The following is a 14,734-nucleotide window of genomic DNA, read 5'->3' on the forward strand; positions in this document are numbered from 1 at the left end:
CACAACGAAAACATCAGCAAATAGTGACTTGAAAATAAATACATTTTAATGCATCTTATGTGCTGTTTCTCGTAGATTAATAGGACTTAAATAACCCACCCACCCAAAGTATAACCTCCTGTGTCTTTTCCTTTCCTTCAAAGTAAGAGTTCACACATTTTTCTTGGCCTTGGACTTTTGATTGTGGAATCCGAACGGCAGACGGGAATGATGGGACTTCAAGCGCATCCTGTCTTTTACACACACACACACTACATTCAGTAAGTAGAATATGGGATAAAGGTGGAGGAGCCTGTTGGACAGCGTGGATTCATACCGAGCCCGTAATGCGACTCCAGTTCAGGGTATCACAATGAGACCGCTCACAGTTTAGGTTCGCCGTAAGACTGAAAACAGAGTCGGCAGGGGTCTGTATCACAAAGCAAGTTTAGACTCTTATTTACAAGAAGCATCATCATTACTTTGCATTGTGACATTTTGGTTCATGAAGCCGTTCCTGCTGCCAAAGCTAAAAAGAAAGTCTGATAAGGTGCCAGACTGAAATGTTACATTAGCATTTTCAGTTAGCTGATTAAGAACGCTAGCAGCTTTGGTCCAGACTGAAAAGCCTCTTTTAATTTAGGATGATTGGCCATGTAAGTTTGTAAAGACATTAATTTTAACCTCAGGAGGAATTATATACTTTGTCTATACTTTAGTTCTGTATGTTATGACTAAATACCTCAAAACTAATGACGTTCCCTCGGCTTCAGATGTACTGAACCAGGGACGGATCCAGAGGTGGCCAGGGGTGGCCAGGGCCCCCCTTGAAATCTGATTGGCCGCCCCAAATTCCTAAAATATGATTGGCTATTTGCCTTGTCATAGGCCTTGTTACATCTTCCCTTAAAGAATTAAGCGTAGAAGAAAGGGTTAATTAAATGCTATTCATAAGTCAGTGCCCCAGTTGGGCCACCCCAGTTAAATAAAGCCTGAATCCGCCCCTGCTTAAGGCTGTAGCACTAATTAGCAAATGTTAGCATGCTAAATTTTAACGCGAATATAACAACTGTTTAACTTCAGCATGTTAGAATAGTCACACTGAACATGCTAATCCAGATATTAGCATTCTGCTAACAGTATGCACTAAAAGCTAGCATGGCCGTAGCATCTTATCTTGTTATGTAGTGTATTTAACGATGATTATCATGTAATTGACTCAACACTCACTGGTTAGTTGACAAGGTAACCATTGTGATAGCGAAACGCCATGTAAATCCAAAGATGGCGTTACGTTGCCATTAGCTTTAAGTGAGTATAGCTCCTTTGTGGCACTTAGCAAATGTTAGCATGCTAACACTCAGATGTTAGCTTGGTTAATATTTGTTTACCATCAATATATCAGTATTAAAATGATCATTGTGAGCCTGTAAGTATTGATGTTAGGATATTTCACCATCGCTAATGTTAGCATTCAACCACATCCAAGCTAACATTACTGTATGTGATGTTAAACAACTATAGGAGGGGTCCAGTGTGATTATCATATCGTGTAACACTATAAAATGTAATGTAAGCTAGGACGCGGTTAAATGCTAACCCTAGCTGCTAGCTAATAATAGTTAATTGGTTATAAAAATATGCGATGAAATGAAAAAAAATTGCCTACACATTTTATACGACCTGAAATTTGAGATAGCTAGCAACATAGCTAGACGGCCCACTTATATCGCTTTGTGATACAGGCCCATGATGCAGCGTTAGCTTCAGCAGCTGCTGTGTGCAAATACAGGCTTAGTGACAGGCTCATGTTATCTCACACATACAGTAAGTCCAATATAAATTCTCCTTCATATGTGACATTCATTTGCTTCCATGTATAAACAACACTAAGCACTAAATAGATATATTTTTTAACATCCTGGGTCCCTTTTTAGTGTGCACACACAGCAAACCGTCACACACCCACGCAACGCAAACATGAACGAAACACAGAAAAAACACACGGCGTCCAAGACAAACCTGTAACACAAACGTTGGCTCCGCGTGGGAGAGGCCGATCAGGACAGGTAACACGAACCACATGAGGTCTGCTGTGTGCATATGAGCCGGTGGCTTCACGTGTAGTGTTAACAGTCTTATACGGAGCTGCAGCTGCGAGCCGCTGAGGAGAGCGTGTTTTCATTTTCCAGTGTGAAATAACATCTTCCAGTGTTACACAAACATGAGTGTGGATGTGTACACATCTCTGTTAAATGCAGTGTGTGTTCTTTTACTTGGTCGTTGACATAAAAACTTACTGACATCCAGATTCTTAAAGAGAAATCACACATCGCTGCACACACACTCACACACATAAACGGGGCATTAGGCGTTGAGGAGCTCGTCCGCAGAGCGTCCGATGGCGTCCGGGTTCGAGAGGGGGTCCAGGTCTGCGAACAGGTTGAACCAGGCGGACATGTCTTTGGATCCACCTGGAGCAGCTGCACAGACACACGAATACACGTCAAATACATGTAAAACTTAAAGGTAGATCCTCGACACATGCTGCAAAAGAGCTTACTGTTAGCGGCTAAGCTTGGAGCGGGCTGAGCTGATTGGTTCTGACCAGGAGGAGGCTGCAGGGGCGGGGCTTGGAACATCGGTGGGGTTGACCATCCTAAAACAAAGCAGGGTTAATAAAGAGAAATTAAAGACTATTTTGTTTTGTCACTGTGCTGCAGTGTTCTCATCCCTCCAGCAGAGTGCAGCGTGCCTCACCTGTAGAGCTCAGACTGTGATCCAGCAGCTGGGAGGGCAGGAAGCCTGTGGGGCTGGGGGGGTGAGACGGCGGACGCGTAGCTGCTTGCACGCTACTCGCTTCTCCTGTGCTGGACGAAGGGACGCTGGGAGCGTCGAACATCCCGAAAGCATCCTGCCACTCCTTGCTGAACTCGTCGCTGGCGCCCGGGCCCGGGCTGAGGAGGTCTTTGAGGAAGGCCAGGTCGCCGTGTTCATCCTCTGATCTCTGCCCCGTCATGGCCAGGTGGGGCGGACCACCTGAGAGGGAAATGAAGAGGTGAGGGTTTCACTTATCGCTTTAGAAATGAAAGTAGGTATACAGCAGATTAGACTGGTGGAAAATGTGCGGTTAGGTTGAGTAAACCCTTTCACAGCAGGCTTTTGACACACAGGTGCATCAAGCACGGCGGTAATTGCAGGAACGGAGGCGTCGTTAATGTTATTAGCTGCACCTGTACTTCTCCTGCTATAAAAAGGTCTGCGAGTTTTATAAGGGAAGAAGAAGAAACGAGGGATCTGATGCTGGAAAGATTAATTCAGAATGACATTTTAAGTACACGTTAACGCCGACTTGAAAGGGAAATAAGTCGAACCAAATATTTTTATGACACAAAATGTTTGAGAATCACGGCTCCAGGCTTTTATCCGGGTTAATGTTTGCCATTTGAGAATCCTGCAGCTTATAATGACATTAAATAAGGCACACCTGTGCTTTGTCATGCAGGTACACATGGGAAATGCAACCCACTGTAGTTCTCAAGCGACAGGTATTTATTTTGTTTGTTTGTTTATTTATTTCTGCTATTATCAAATTTTTGTGAGTGTGATACTTTTGTATATTTGGAAAATGAGAACTACATTTCCCAAGCACACTTGCATGCTTATTATGGCGCTGTTTTAAAAGAGCAGCTGTCAGGCGCAGATGTCGATCAGAAACACGTCTCTGTTTTGTTCGTTTCGTCACACAACGTCATTAATGGCTTCTTTCACACGCGGCTCACCTGCTGCTGTGAAATGGATACTGCGGGTGAAAAACAGGAAGTTGTGTTATTTGGGCGACTTTGCAAAACGTACAGCTCAGGATGAACGTCAACAGAGCAGACACATACAGGCAGGGAGAACCAGACAGAGGCGGGGCGGGAAGAGCCGCTGTGTGCAGTTAAAGCAGGTGAAGATCCAAAGAGCAAAAGGAAGCCCAGGAGAGGTTAATTTCAGCAAAGTCACCCGGGAAAGCTGATAACCAGTGAGGCAGCTTGAAGTTAAAGCTAGAAGAGCTAAGAGACAGCCAGCCAGTTTACCGGTGGCAGGCGGCTGCGAGAGGCTGGACTGGAGGCCGCCGAAGCCCCAGGCCTCGCTGGGATCGTCACCCTGAAGTGAAAGCAGGAGCTGCGGCTGGACGGGGACGCCTGCTGGGGCTGCGGGCTGCGGCAGGTCGCAGGCCATGAGCAGGAGGTCGTCGTCAGAGCTGACTGAGAGTCCTCTGAGGTCGTGCAGGGCTGGAGTGGTCGGTTTGGGAGCGTTTGGGCGCACTGGGATCAAAGGCGTCAGAAACTCAATACCAATGCACAAAACCTGGTACATTTACACAACATAGAGGAAAACTTACCAGTGTCTTTTGTCTGGCTCTGTGCATCACTGCTGTGGGCGGGGTCTGTGGAGGAGAGGACATTAAAAACTCTTAAGAAATCTGACTCTAAATACGCGTTTCAGCCTACAGGGGGCAGCACCTACCTGCGTCAGAGGCACTTCCTGATGGCTTGTCGTCATCCAAGGACACCAGACTGAGAGAGGGAAGGAAAAAGGGAGGGAGGGAAAAAATGAGAAAGTGCCTTATCTATCTGACGAGACTAGGTTCAGCTATTTTTAGCGATGCAGTACGCTCTATTCGATTCGAGGCTGCAGTCTTGGGTCGGCTACTCTACAGCGCTGAGCGGATCACACTTACTTGTGTGTAAACACGGGCCTGACATTGGCCTCGTGTTTGATGAAGACATGGCTGAGGTGGATGTGCGCAGAAAGACAGCGGAGAGTGGTGGCATGAAAACAGGGACAGATAGTACGGCGGGATGTGTGTGCGTGTGTGTCGGATGGGTTCAAGAGTCTGTCGTTTCTCACCTGTCTGTGTTGCTCTGTAGAGCCTTCTCCTTCTTGTCCTCCTGTGTCTGTAAGTCTGATAGTTCCTCCAGCGGGTCTCTCAGGTCCTGCAGGGTGAGAGGTAAAGGTATCATAAAGACAGGTGTTGGAACAGAACACATTGTGTTGTTGCTGTGCGTTTCTTCTACCTTAAGAGTGTTGAACTGGTATGTTACGTGTCCTTGGAAGGCCTCGTGGATGCCCGACATGGCGTGGGCTGTTTTCTCCCAGAACTGCAGCAGAGTGGTCTGCAATGATGGGAATTAATGAAAGGTATAATAAGTCGGATTTTTATAGACAAATAAAATACAGACTTTTCCAAATATAATATAAATCATCGCTTATGGGCCTCTGTACATGTGTGCTGGTGAGTGTGTGTGCAGACCCTTCCCTCTGCATCTATTCTGTTGTTTTGCTTTGCACAGGACGTTTTCAGGAGGGGCGCTGTTGTGGTTCCCTGAGCCAATCACAGCGTACAGGTGAGTGTGGGAGTGGTTCAAATTAGCAACTGGGCCCCATTCAGACCGGCGAACATGGGGAAAGAGCGACGCAGAGTTGGCCTTCTTTCTGTTGGACAGGTAGGTGCCTCAAACCGGGTAGGACAAGGTAACTGGTGGTTAGCATGCTAGCGCAAAGGTAACCTGCGGTTAGCATGCTAGCACAACGGCAATCTCGGATCCCATCGACTATAGTCTGAGACGATATAGCCTCTGGGGACAGCGGTGAACGTGCCAGGAGGTAAGTGATAAACGACTTCCCGTCAAGGCTTCCTATTAACGGGTCTTTCCTTTGCCGACATGATGCAGATTTGTAAGAAGTAAAAATTCAAGCTTTGTCAGGTCTGTCCTCAAAAGGAGGAGAAAACATTTGAAATGTTTGTTGAACGGAGGTTGGAACGATCTGATGCATTCGAGGAAGTCGGGAAATCTGAACGCTGAACGGCTTTCGTGACACAGCGTCAAGGGAATTCATCTCAAGTTAAATTTTAGATTTCTAGAACAGACTGTTAGCTGTTAGCATGAAGATGTTTATAAGAAGAATAAGAAGCTAAATCATCATCAGATGACGCTGATGGGAGCCGGGATGTTGGATTACGTTCCGCCTGCTTTTGCTCCCCACACAGAGCGTTTTTCCAGCAATCCGCCGCAGCCTGCTGATATGTGATACACTTGCCTTCCTGGAAATCCAAGTCCCTGCCTACAGATTCTACATTTCTATGTAGAATCTATAAATAGAGATTAGCACAAGGGTAACCGGCGATTAGCATGCTAGCGGAAAGGTAACCGTGATGCTGTCGGTGTTAGCTCGGCGGGGTGGGCTTGTTCTCGCTGGAAGAGTGAGAGTGACCTTCTGGTGATGAAGAGCACAGGAGGAGGGGCCCAGTTTGAATGTGTTGTTGACAAAACGCAAGAAAAATCCTACTTATTATACCTTTGAAATGAGGGCAAACAAGCAAGTTCAGCAACGGCTAGCAGACAGACACGTACCTGGTAGGTGCAGAGGGAGTGAGACAGCATGTTGCAGCGGCTCGCTCCCAGCATGTCGACCTTCTGACACACGTCGTTCTTCAGCTTCTCAAACTGGCCCTTCGTCCCTCTGACCTGGGCTTGGACCTGTTTACAAAAAAATATGCCTTAAAAAAAAAAACTCTTTTAAGAGAGTAGCAACCCGCCAAAATAAGAGTCCTCCCACCTTGCGGAACTTTTCCAGCTGTTTGTAGGTGTCCGGGTCGAGCTCTTGGGAGACGTCTTTCATCCAGAGCAAGGCTCCTCTGTACTCCGTGCGAGCCTTCTCCATGCGGGTGACCGTCAGCAGCGTGTCGGCGATGGCGCGCCGCCTGAACGTTTCCACTTCCTGGTGCAAGCGGTGCAGCGGAGGGCAAAGTGCCATCCTGTAGAACAGGAAAGAGGGTAGGAGAATAGAATCACTTCATTTTAAAGGGGCGGTATTATGCTAATTTCAAGCTTCATATTTTCACTCTGTGATACCTGTGGAGTAGCTTAGCATAATTTACAGTTAATACAAACTCCTAATTTTTCTCACACCGGTGCTCTGTGCAGGCCCTCGACAGTGCAGCATGTAGAAAAACTGTGTGAAACCCGGCGTTCACAGCAGCATTACTCCAACATATTTTTACCTACAGATTTGAAACTTCACCCATGTATAGTATGAACATCCAACATTGTAACTATATATATATGTCTTAAAATGTGAAACAGCTTAATACCGCCTCTTTAAATTGTAAGATATTCAACAAAAACACAAGCAGGAAGTCCCGTTCTGCTCCTGACCTTTGCTTGGCGGAGGTGCAGAGGGCCTTGCTGGTAGCGTCCATCATGTTGCCGGCCTTCGTGCGATCGTGTTCAGCCTGGAAGCGCAGGAAGAGGCCGAGCTCGTTCTCCTCCTGGGACAGGCCTGGCCGAAGAGTTCAAGGTTTTAACGCCCACAAATATAAGTGTAGACGCTGCCTGAAATCAACCTCCCCTTTTTAGTGGGTGAAAAGAGAGGTCTAGTTTGACTCACGTGTGATCCTGTGCTGGTACTTCTCGATCACCTTCAGCAGCTCCGTGCACGTGGACTGAACCGAGCGGAAGAACTGCAGGAACAAATTATTTTAACACTTAATAACTCTTTCATACAAAGACAATTTATATCATGCTTAAACACTTTATTTTGCAGCGCTCAGAGAGGCATCAATCCAACCTTTCAGGCAGCAAAAACATGTTTTTCTCTCTATGCCAGTCGGCCGCTTCTCCCTCCGTCTGTTAGACAACAACAGTGACTAAATGACGAGCGTGTGTCATAGCAACGGAGATGTCGAGGCCGCTCCTGCGCTGCTGCGTGATGGAAAGGGAGGAGTGAGGGATGAGGGGGTGACCTCGACTTTAACAGGCCTTTTTTCATTCCAGCTCTTGACCTTAAACCATGTGCGCAGCAGGTTTTAACGTCACATACTTTAAGGCTGCGTCCTCTCCCTGCACCCTCTCCAACTTAAGACTGTAATTGAGCAGAGGGAGGAGGCGAACAGAACATGTGTAGTTACTGATTAGCTGCAGAATAAACAGTCGCTGCCTCCGTTCTGTCTGCCTCAGCAGCAGCCGAACACCTGTCAGTGTCACATCTCGGGCTCTGCCCATGTTTCATACGAGTAGCTAATAAGTCGTGAAGCACAAGAGATGAAATCTGAACGCGTTAGGCTGCCGTCCAGACGCAGCAGCAAATCTAATCTGCTGGTTTTAGAGCTCGTCTGCTCCACAGAGGGCTCCGAGACGAGATAGAGCAGAGCAAAATAAAGCACCAAGACTCTTGTCCGTCAAAACTTTCCCCATCCTTCTGATGACCGGGCCACAATGCGAGCAGGAGGACAGAACAGAAGAGGCCTGATCTTGTTCCCGAGCAAACAAAAGCCTCACAGTGCGTCTCTCTAACAGCTCAGTGAAACTCTACCACGTCTCCTCCTCGCAGGACGAGACCGCCAGACAGCCCGTCACGACTAAATGCCAGCCGGGGTTTCAGCCAATCCGAAACCGTCCGCTCTTAAATTATCACCGCTGTGAGAAATGACCCTCAATGAAGCCTCAATGATGAAGCCGTACCCTGTTGACATCTTTTGTGACATGCTGCGAGACGCCTCACGTGCAATTAAAGCTGTCGGAACTCGACCACAAGAAAAGATCCGTGCAAACAAAGGACACCTTGTGCCAACACCAAGCTGAGAAACCTTTCTGTAGTCATTCCACAGCTTACAATGACAAAAAGGTAAACAATAGCGACATGTTGAGTGAGTAAAACAACTGTTTTAAGGGACGTAGAAGGTAGCCATAACCTCACATTATGTGCTTGATTCAAAGAGTGTGTAGTCTTATTATAGAGCAACAAAAAGTATTCTTTTTCTGGTCTGTAGCAGAGCAAATGTTTGCCTTTTTTGCCATTTAAATATTGAAAAACATGTTGTGCTCATACTGTTCCCCTCTTCTTAAAGCCACACAACGTTTTTCTTGATAAACATCAAAAACAATAGAGATAGAGTCGGCCTCTCCTCTCCCACCTCCAGCTTTGCGTCCAGGTCAGCGTCCGACGCCACCACGTACTCGTCCTCCTTCTTGCCCGTGGCTTTGATAAAGACCTGCTTGGTCTTCCAGAACTTCTTCTGCATGCGAGCCATCACCGAGCTGTCCTCGCCGAGCAGAGCCCGCCCACCGCTCAGCATGTCCCCTGCAAACCTGCAGACGAGAGAGACAACTTAGTAAGAGCTGTGAGAACGACAACAGTGTTTTATATAATAAGCATAATAGTGTTGTCTATTGATATTGATACGTACCCGTCCATCATTGGATATCAGCCTTTTTCTGATCTGAAGACAGATTATGGAGATGTTTAGACAAAGGGAAACAAAGCATGTGACTTTGATGTGTCTATGATTCGCCTTATGGTTTAACATTTCTTAATGTTTACACATTACATTAGTGTAAAACTGAGTGACTAATCTAATGCAAAAGGGAGTGACAATGTTTAGATAGACATATAAACTGTAGCTGGTTTTCCTGTTGAGTTTTGTAGGGCTACACACAAAGGGCAAAACAAGACAGCATGAAAACAGAGCTGACAGCTGTTCCCCAAGTGATTTATAATCGAGTTATAACCGGCTATCATCTTCGGCTGGTAGAAAACAATCGCTGCTAAAGGCTAAAAGCTAATCTAATATGGTTCTTGGAGCTGGGATCAGACACCTGCGACTTCCAGGAGTCAGGAGGACAGAGAGCCAGCTGGCTGCAGAGCAGGTGTTCAATTACAACAAAGACTGCCGTAACGACGCCGAAAAACGGAACAAAGGCAACGTTCAGTGTCACGTTATTTCCATACAGTTATTAAATACACAGGGGGGTATAAAAGTAGAAATAGCGGCAGGCGAGAAAAGCAAGAAAACGTCAGAGGAGCTTTGGTGCTATTAGCAGTTAAGCTAGCAGCATTAAGTGTGCTAGCCAAAGCTGAAAACATTCACAACTTTAAACTTAATGAGTCTTTTTATGTTATAGTCGGAGATTTCATTAAAAAAAGAGTACATACCTTTATCTCGCTTCTGTGTTGTCCACTGGTCCGAGCATCTATGCAGCGCTGCTCGGCTAACCTCCTCTTCTGATAGCCGTCATAGTCTGACTCAGAGAAACAGGATATGCAAAGTAGCTTTAGCGCCGTCTGGACACGAGGGGGCGCTGCTGCTGCTAGGGCCACACCGAAGATCGTCTATAAGAAGATGAGCCATTCACAGCCATTTTTTTAATGCTCAGATCAGCAAGAGCGGGTTTCACATGGCCTTTAAATTAATAATCCGTTTAAATTTCTCCTTTCTCCTGTCTCTATCAGAAGAAAACGGAAGAAATTAGATGCACGTCAAGTGTGAATATTTTGATATGAAGTTGGAAATGAACTCTAGCTTTAATCAATACTCTATATTGAATACCACCATGCTTTCCCTCTGTAGTTTACTTCGTCAATATTGAATAAACCATCATAAACAAGTAGTATGTGGACAATGTTGGATGGACATTGTTAACGTACTTATATTTTTCTTGTTTGTTTAATGTTTTGTTTGCTTTTCTTCTTTTTCTTGCCAGTCAATCTTGGATATTTTATCTTTATTTTTCACTTTTCTCCCTGGTGTTGAACGTTGTGGATTTGTGTTGTTTAAACTTTGAATTCAATAAACTTATAGTCATAAAAACCAAACCAGCATAAGCCATAAACATCGGTTTGCCGTCTCTGATACTGAAGGGCATTAAAAAATACCAGAGTGAGAGGTCCTCTTTTTCCCCGACTCTGGTCAAACCCGTCTGAGGAGGAAACAGTCTATTTTTCAACAAGACAGACAACAGGCACTTTTTTTGTACAAAGTAAAAACACAAGGAAGTTGATAATGTTGTTGATAAGGGTTGCTTATTGTTGTTGGAAAAGTTAGAAATATATCAGACGAACAAACAATATTTTATAGACATTTTAAAATACAATAGCAAAAATACTGACTTATTACTTCCATCATTAAAAGTCTAGGGGAGGGAAATCTACAATCAAGAAACAATAAGAGAAACATTAAATAGAAGAGACCTTTTATGAGACAAAATTAATTTATAGTTTTCTTAGGTTACAGGAAAACAAACACAATCCATAAGAAAATCTGTGTAAAAATGGGGATGGGGTAAAAAATAACCAGCATAGCAAAGAACAAACCTAGAAACAATTTGTTCAGTACAAAAATCAAACACTGATATTTATGTCCGTTCTGTGCGTCTGTGATGATGGATGAGGTGGCGCTCTGTGGTCGATGTTGCTGTGGAGCCTACGCCCCCGCGTCCGTCTGACAGGCTGAGTATCTGTAGGTGTACAGCTTGTTATCCGCGCCTCCACTCAACATGAGCTGGAAATAGAAAAGCAGATGAAGGAGGCGAGTTATTCAGAGATGATGCGCCTTTCGTCTTCAAAGAAAAGTCTCACAGGATCGAGCGCTTAAAAGAGTCTTACCCCGCTTTCTGTCCAGTCCACGCAAAACACCTTGTCCTCGTGTGCCGCCAGGTCATACAGAGGAGCCTTACAGCTGCGACACATGAAAGCAATATGTTACATTTATTCTTTTAAAAGGCTGGAACAACATACAGCAGCTACAAAAGACGGAAGAAATAGCTTCTAAACTGACGTAATGTTTTATCTGACAAAGGCAGGAAGCTTGTTCCAGACAGAGGATGCTGGCAGTGTGAAAAGAGCCGGACGCCCTGCTCTGTTAACAGCAGGGATAAAATCATCGCTTGTGCTATCATTGGCTACTGAAAGTGAAATTTTAAACCCCCTACTTGTTTGGCTTCATCCTAAAAAAACAGCATAATCAACGTGCTTCACAGACCTTCTCGTGTCCCACAGTTTGACCAGGTTGTCGAGGGACCCGGAGACCAGCTGGTGCTCGTGCGACGGCGCCCACTTCACAGCGGTGACCCAGCCCGTGTGGGAGGTCAGCGACAGCAGCACCAGCGACCCGTCTGGAGGAGAGGAGGCGTTAATAAAGAGGGAGGGAGAAAATGTGGGAAAGAGTTTGGAAATAAAACTGTCTGTGGTATTGAGGGAACAAGTGGTACCTTTGGTGCGAGGGTCCCACAGTCGGATGTGTCTGTCGGTGCTGCCTGAGGCGAGCCGCCGACACAGAGGTGAGTAAGAAATACAGTTGAACACTTTGCTGCCCGTCTGGGGAGAGAGCATCAGGGAAGCTTTTCAAAAAACAGACACCTCAAAGACAAGTTTGCTTTACTGCCTTGTGTCTCTTATAAGGTGGGGGACAGTGCCGGAAGTTTCCTGTCAGGCTGCAGAGACTTCATATGTATGCAGCCTGACAGTCAAAACCAAGGGCAGATAAGTCACATGCATTTCTCACCAGTGTAGCCTTCATGCCTCCCGTCTCCACATCCCACACCCGGATGGTGTGGTCCCACGATGCACTGCAAACTTCCTCGCTGTCGCACCACAGGACGGAGGACACTGCCTCGTTGTGACCGGATAACGTCATCAGGGGAGTCTGCGTGTCAGTGTCAGGGGACAACATGTAAACTCGTGCATCATTTTTTCCATCGTGTCAGCAATGCTGATCTCTTACCCTCGTAAGGCCGAGCTGTTGGGTCTTCTGTTTCTTCCTCGGTCTGTCGGCGGGCTCCTCGACCTCGTCGGCTTCGTCTGTGGGCACTGAGAGCAAAGGAAAAGGTTGTCAGGGAGTTCTTTTTGATTTTTGATGCTTAAGATGATTGTGTTAACCTACCTGCTGACCAGATCTTCAACATTTTGTCCCAGGAGCCACTGCAGAACTGTGGGAGCAAACAAGAAATGCTTAAACATGCGTCATCATGCTGCATTTATGTTATTCTTCACCCTCATTCCCTCTTTACCTTTGAGCGGGTGGGGTCTGTGGCGACAGTGTCGACGCTCCCCGTGTGTCCCCTGCAGCAGTGTCTGGCTTTCACCTTGTTCCTCTCAGAGTTCCACTCCCACAGCAGCACGGTTTGGTCCAGCGAGGCCGTCAGGAGAAGAGAGGTCAGACCATCTGCACTCGGACAAAAACACAGATGTTTTAAGAAAAGGTTGTGATAAAAACTAACAAAAAGGATGTTTGCCTTTCGGCCCCGCTCACCTCTTTTAACCCAAGCAACATCTTTGACCACATCTGAGTGTCCGGCCACTGTCATCACCGCCTTGCCCTCCACCGACCAGATCCTGGCAGTCTTGTCATACGAGCCTGTTAGGATCCTGCAAAAAAAACACAGAAAGATAAGAACCTAAAGCTAGAACTGTTATTCAGCTGACCTTGAAATATGTAGAAGTCTTACCATTCAGCATCTGCATCAACAGAGCTAATCCAGTCATCGTGCATCATACACTCCTCCGGCTCTGGGGCTGTGATCCGCTCTACGTACTCAATCTCCACCACGTCTTCCTGAAACACACACCATACAATCAAGCTCCAAATCCTACCCCGTATATATTCAGGCTTAAACGAAGTTTAAACTGGTCATACCGTTGATATGCCTTCTGTCTCCATGTGAGTGGACAGCGTCGTTCGCAGGAACTGACCCCTGACCAGGAAGTCGAATTCCACTTTGGCGTGAGATGCTGTGGAAAACAGTAAACAGTCTTATTAATAACAGACAATAAAAACATATTGAAGCATAGGTTATTAAAAGTAATACTTTACAGTCAGTAATAAAAGTGATTAAAACTGTACTGATCACGTTTTTTTACATGTAAAATGCGTTTTTTTATGATTAAATCAGCATAAATTGATGTAAATATCTTATAAATATAATGCTACACAACTTCAACTTTACATATATTTACAACCCAGCTGCAAATAGAAACTAAGCCTGTAATAAACAGTCAAATATAAGTGTCCATGTGTAAAGTAAAGAGTGTTTTTACCATTTTTAGCCTCCAGTAGCTTATTGATGACATTGCTGAGGTCCTGCACCTCTGAGCCAGCAGGGATGGAGAATGGGACGTCATCTATAACATACCTGCAAAGCAAATCGTGTATTTTAGATTTTATCATGTGTTACATCCTTTAAATCCACACGTGTACTTTATATTTGTAAGAAACACCATTATATATGCAATTATAAGGCGAGAAGTCAACCTTATCCTGGAACTGTTAGCATTAGCTAGCGAAAACAACAAGATAAAAACAATAGCTACTAACTGTTGGAGGATGGCAATAATTAGAAGCTCACTCAAAATTGACAGTACTAATGTACAAATACAACACAGAGAAGTGACAAACAATAACGTCGGACTGTTTACTTCAAGTTACAGCTAGTTAGCCTGCCAGCTAGCCATTCCTATCTTACACTATTCTAATGTTTCGTTCAAGAAATAAAGGAACTTACTTTTTGTTTTCCGTGAAGAACCTCGCTTGTAACTGCGACATTTTAATGTCTTACAGAGAACTAGATATTAATATCAAATACAGCTCAATAGTTAATGTCTTCCTTCATAACACACCAGACTCTCATGTAACTAGTCTGTCGTGCCATGTGGTACTAGAGGAAGGCACCTCAATTGAGCACGGATGCAGGCAGTAGGTGACGCGGATCTGTGCTCCACTAGCAATGCCTATCCGTATTAAACTAGAATTTTTTATTTTTTTTAATACCTATTCGTATATATCGTATTATAATGCAGCTATAGTAGTGTTTAAGTGGCATTTTAGCTTATTTAAATGTTACATTTAATATATAACACTGCAGAGCCGTTCATTTTTTCTGAATGTTAAGTTTTCTGCCGTTAAATTTAACGTGTACTGTGTTTCAGTGCTATT

The 14,734-nt window shown here is 45.1% G+C and overlaps 2 protein-coding genes across 3 annotated transcripts; both read right to left on the reverse strand.

Moving 5' to 3' along the window:
* Positions 1–752: 752 nt before the first annotated feature.
* ical1 (islet cell autoantigen 1-like) lies at positions 753–10,041 on the reverse strand. 2 transcript variants are annotated; one of them, XM_069675198.1, is made up of 15 exons: positions 9,961–10,041; positions 9,215–9,247; positions 8,942–9,116; positions 7,417–7,489; positions 7,185–7,308; positions 6,586–6,784; positions 6,381–6,506; positions 5,043–5,141; positions 4,876–4,961; positions 4,492–4,541; positions 4,367–4,411; positions 4,059–4,289; positions 2,740–3,018; positions 2,543–2,638; positions 753–2,462 (listed from the first exon to the last, which is right to left on the reverse strand). In XM_069675198.1, exons 2-15 carry the CDS (start codon positions 9,223–9,225, stop codon positions 2,347–2,349), a joined length of 1,710 nt encoding a protein of 569 aa, XP_069531299.1. In that variant the 5' UTR covers positions 9,226–9,247; positions 9,961–10,041; the 3' UTR covers positions 753–2,346. The 2 variants fall into 2 exon arrangements, with proteins under 2 accessions (XP_069531299.1, XP_069531300.1); XM_069675199.1 differs by lacking the exon at positions 4,059–4,289.
* Positions 10,042–10,978: 937 nt separating this feature from the next.
* wdr12 (WD repeat domain 12) lies at positions 10,979–14,428 on the reverse strand. Its single transcript, XM_069675469.1, has 13 exons — positions 14,304–14,428; positions 13,840–13,934; positions 13,439–13,533; positions 13,251–13,357; positions 13,055–13,170; positions 12,813–12,967; positions 12,686–12,731; positions 12,527–12,612; positions 12,308–12,448; positions 12,015–12,120; positions 11,786–11,918; positions 11,410–11,482; positions 10,979–11,305 (listed from the first exon to the last, which is right to left on the reverse strand). The coding sequence occupies exons 1-13, from the start codon at positions 14,342–14,344 to the stop codon at positions 11,228–11,230; spliced, it is 1,272 nt and encodes a 423-aa protein (XP_069531570.1). The 5' UTR covers positions 14,345–14,428; the 3' UTR covers positions 10,979–11,227.
* Positions 14,429–14,734: the final 306 nt, after the last annotated feature.

The sequence above is a fragment of the Semicossyphus pulcher genome, unplaced genomic scaffold (genome assembly GCF_022749685.1).
Source record: "Semicossyphus pulcher isolate SPU_LCO1_2020_fin unplaced genomic scaffold, fSemPul1.0.p SCAF_24, whole genome shotgun sequence".
Classification (NCBI taxonomy): Eukaryota; Metazoa; Chordata; class Actinopteri; order Labriformes; family Labridae; genus Semicossyphus; species Semicossyphus pulcher.

Bases quoted from the DNA above. Each gene is read 5' to 3' on its own strand.
- ical1 (XM_069675198.1), bottom strand. The intron at 6,507-6,585 runs GTGGGAGGACTC...TTTTGTAAACAG, and splicing joins AGCTGGAAAAGTTCCGCAAG to GTCCAAGCCCAGGTCAGAGG. The intron at 4,962-5,042 runs GTAGAAGAAACG...CTCACCCTGCAG, and splicing joins ACCAGTTCAACACTCTTAAG to GACCTGAGAGACCCGCTGGA.
- wdr12 (XM_069675469.1), bottom strand. From the start codon at position 14,344: ATGTCGCAGTTACAAGCGAGGTTCTTCACGGAAAACAAAAA. The intron at 13,534-13,839 runs GTAAAAACACTC...TGTTTTCCACAG, and splicing joins GCTACTGGAGGCTAAAAATG to CATCTCACGCCAAAGTGGAA. The intron at 11,919-12,014 runs GTACCACTTGTT...CCTCTCCTCCAG, and splicing joins GTGGGACCCTCGCACCAAAG to ACGGGTCGCTGGTGCTGCTG.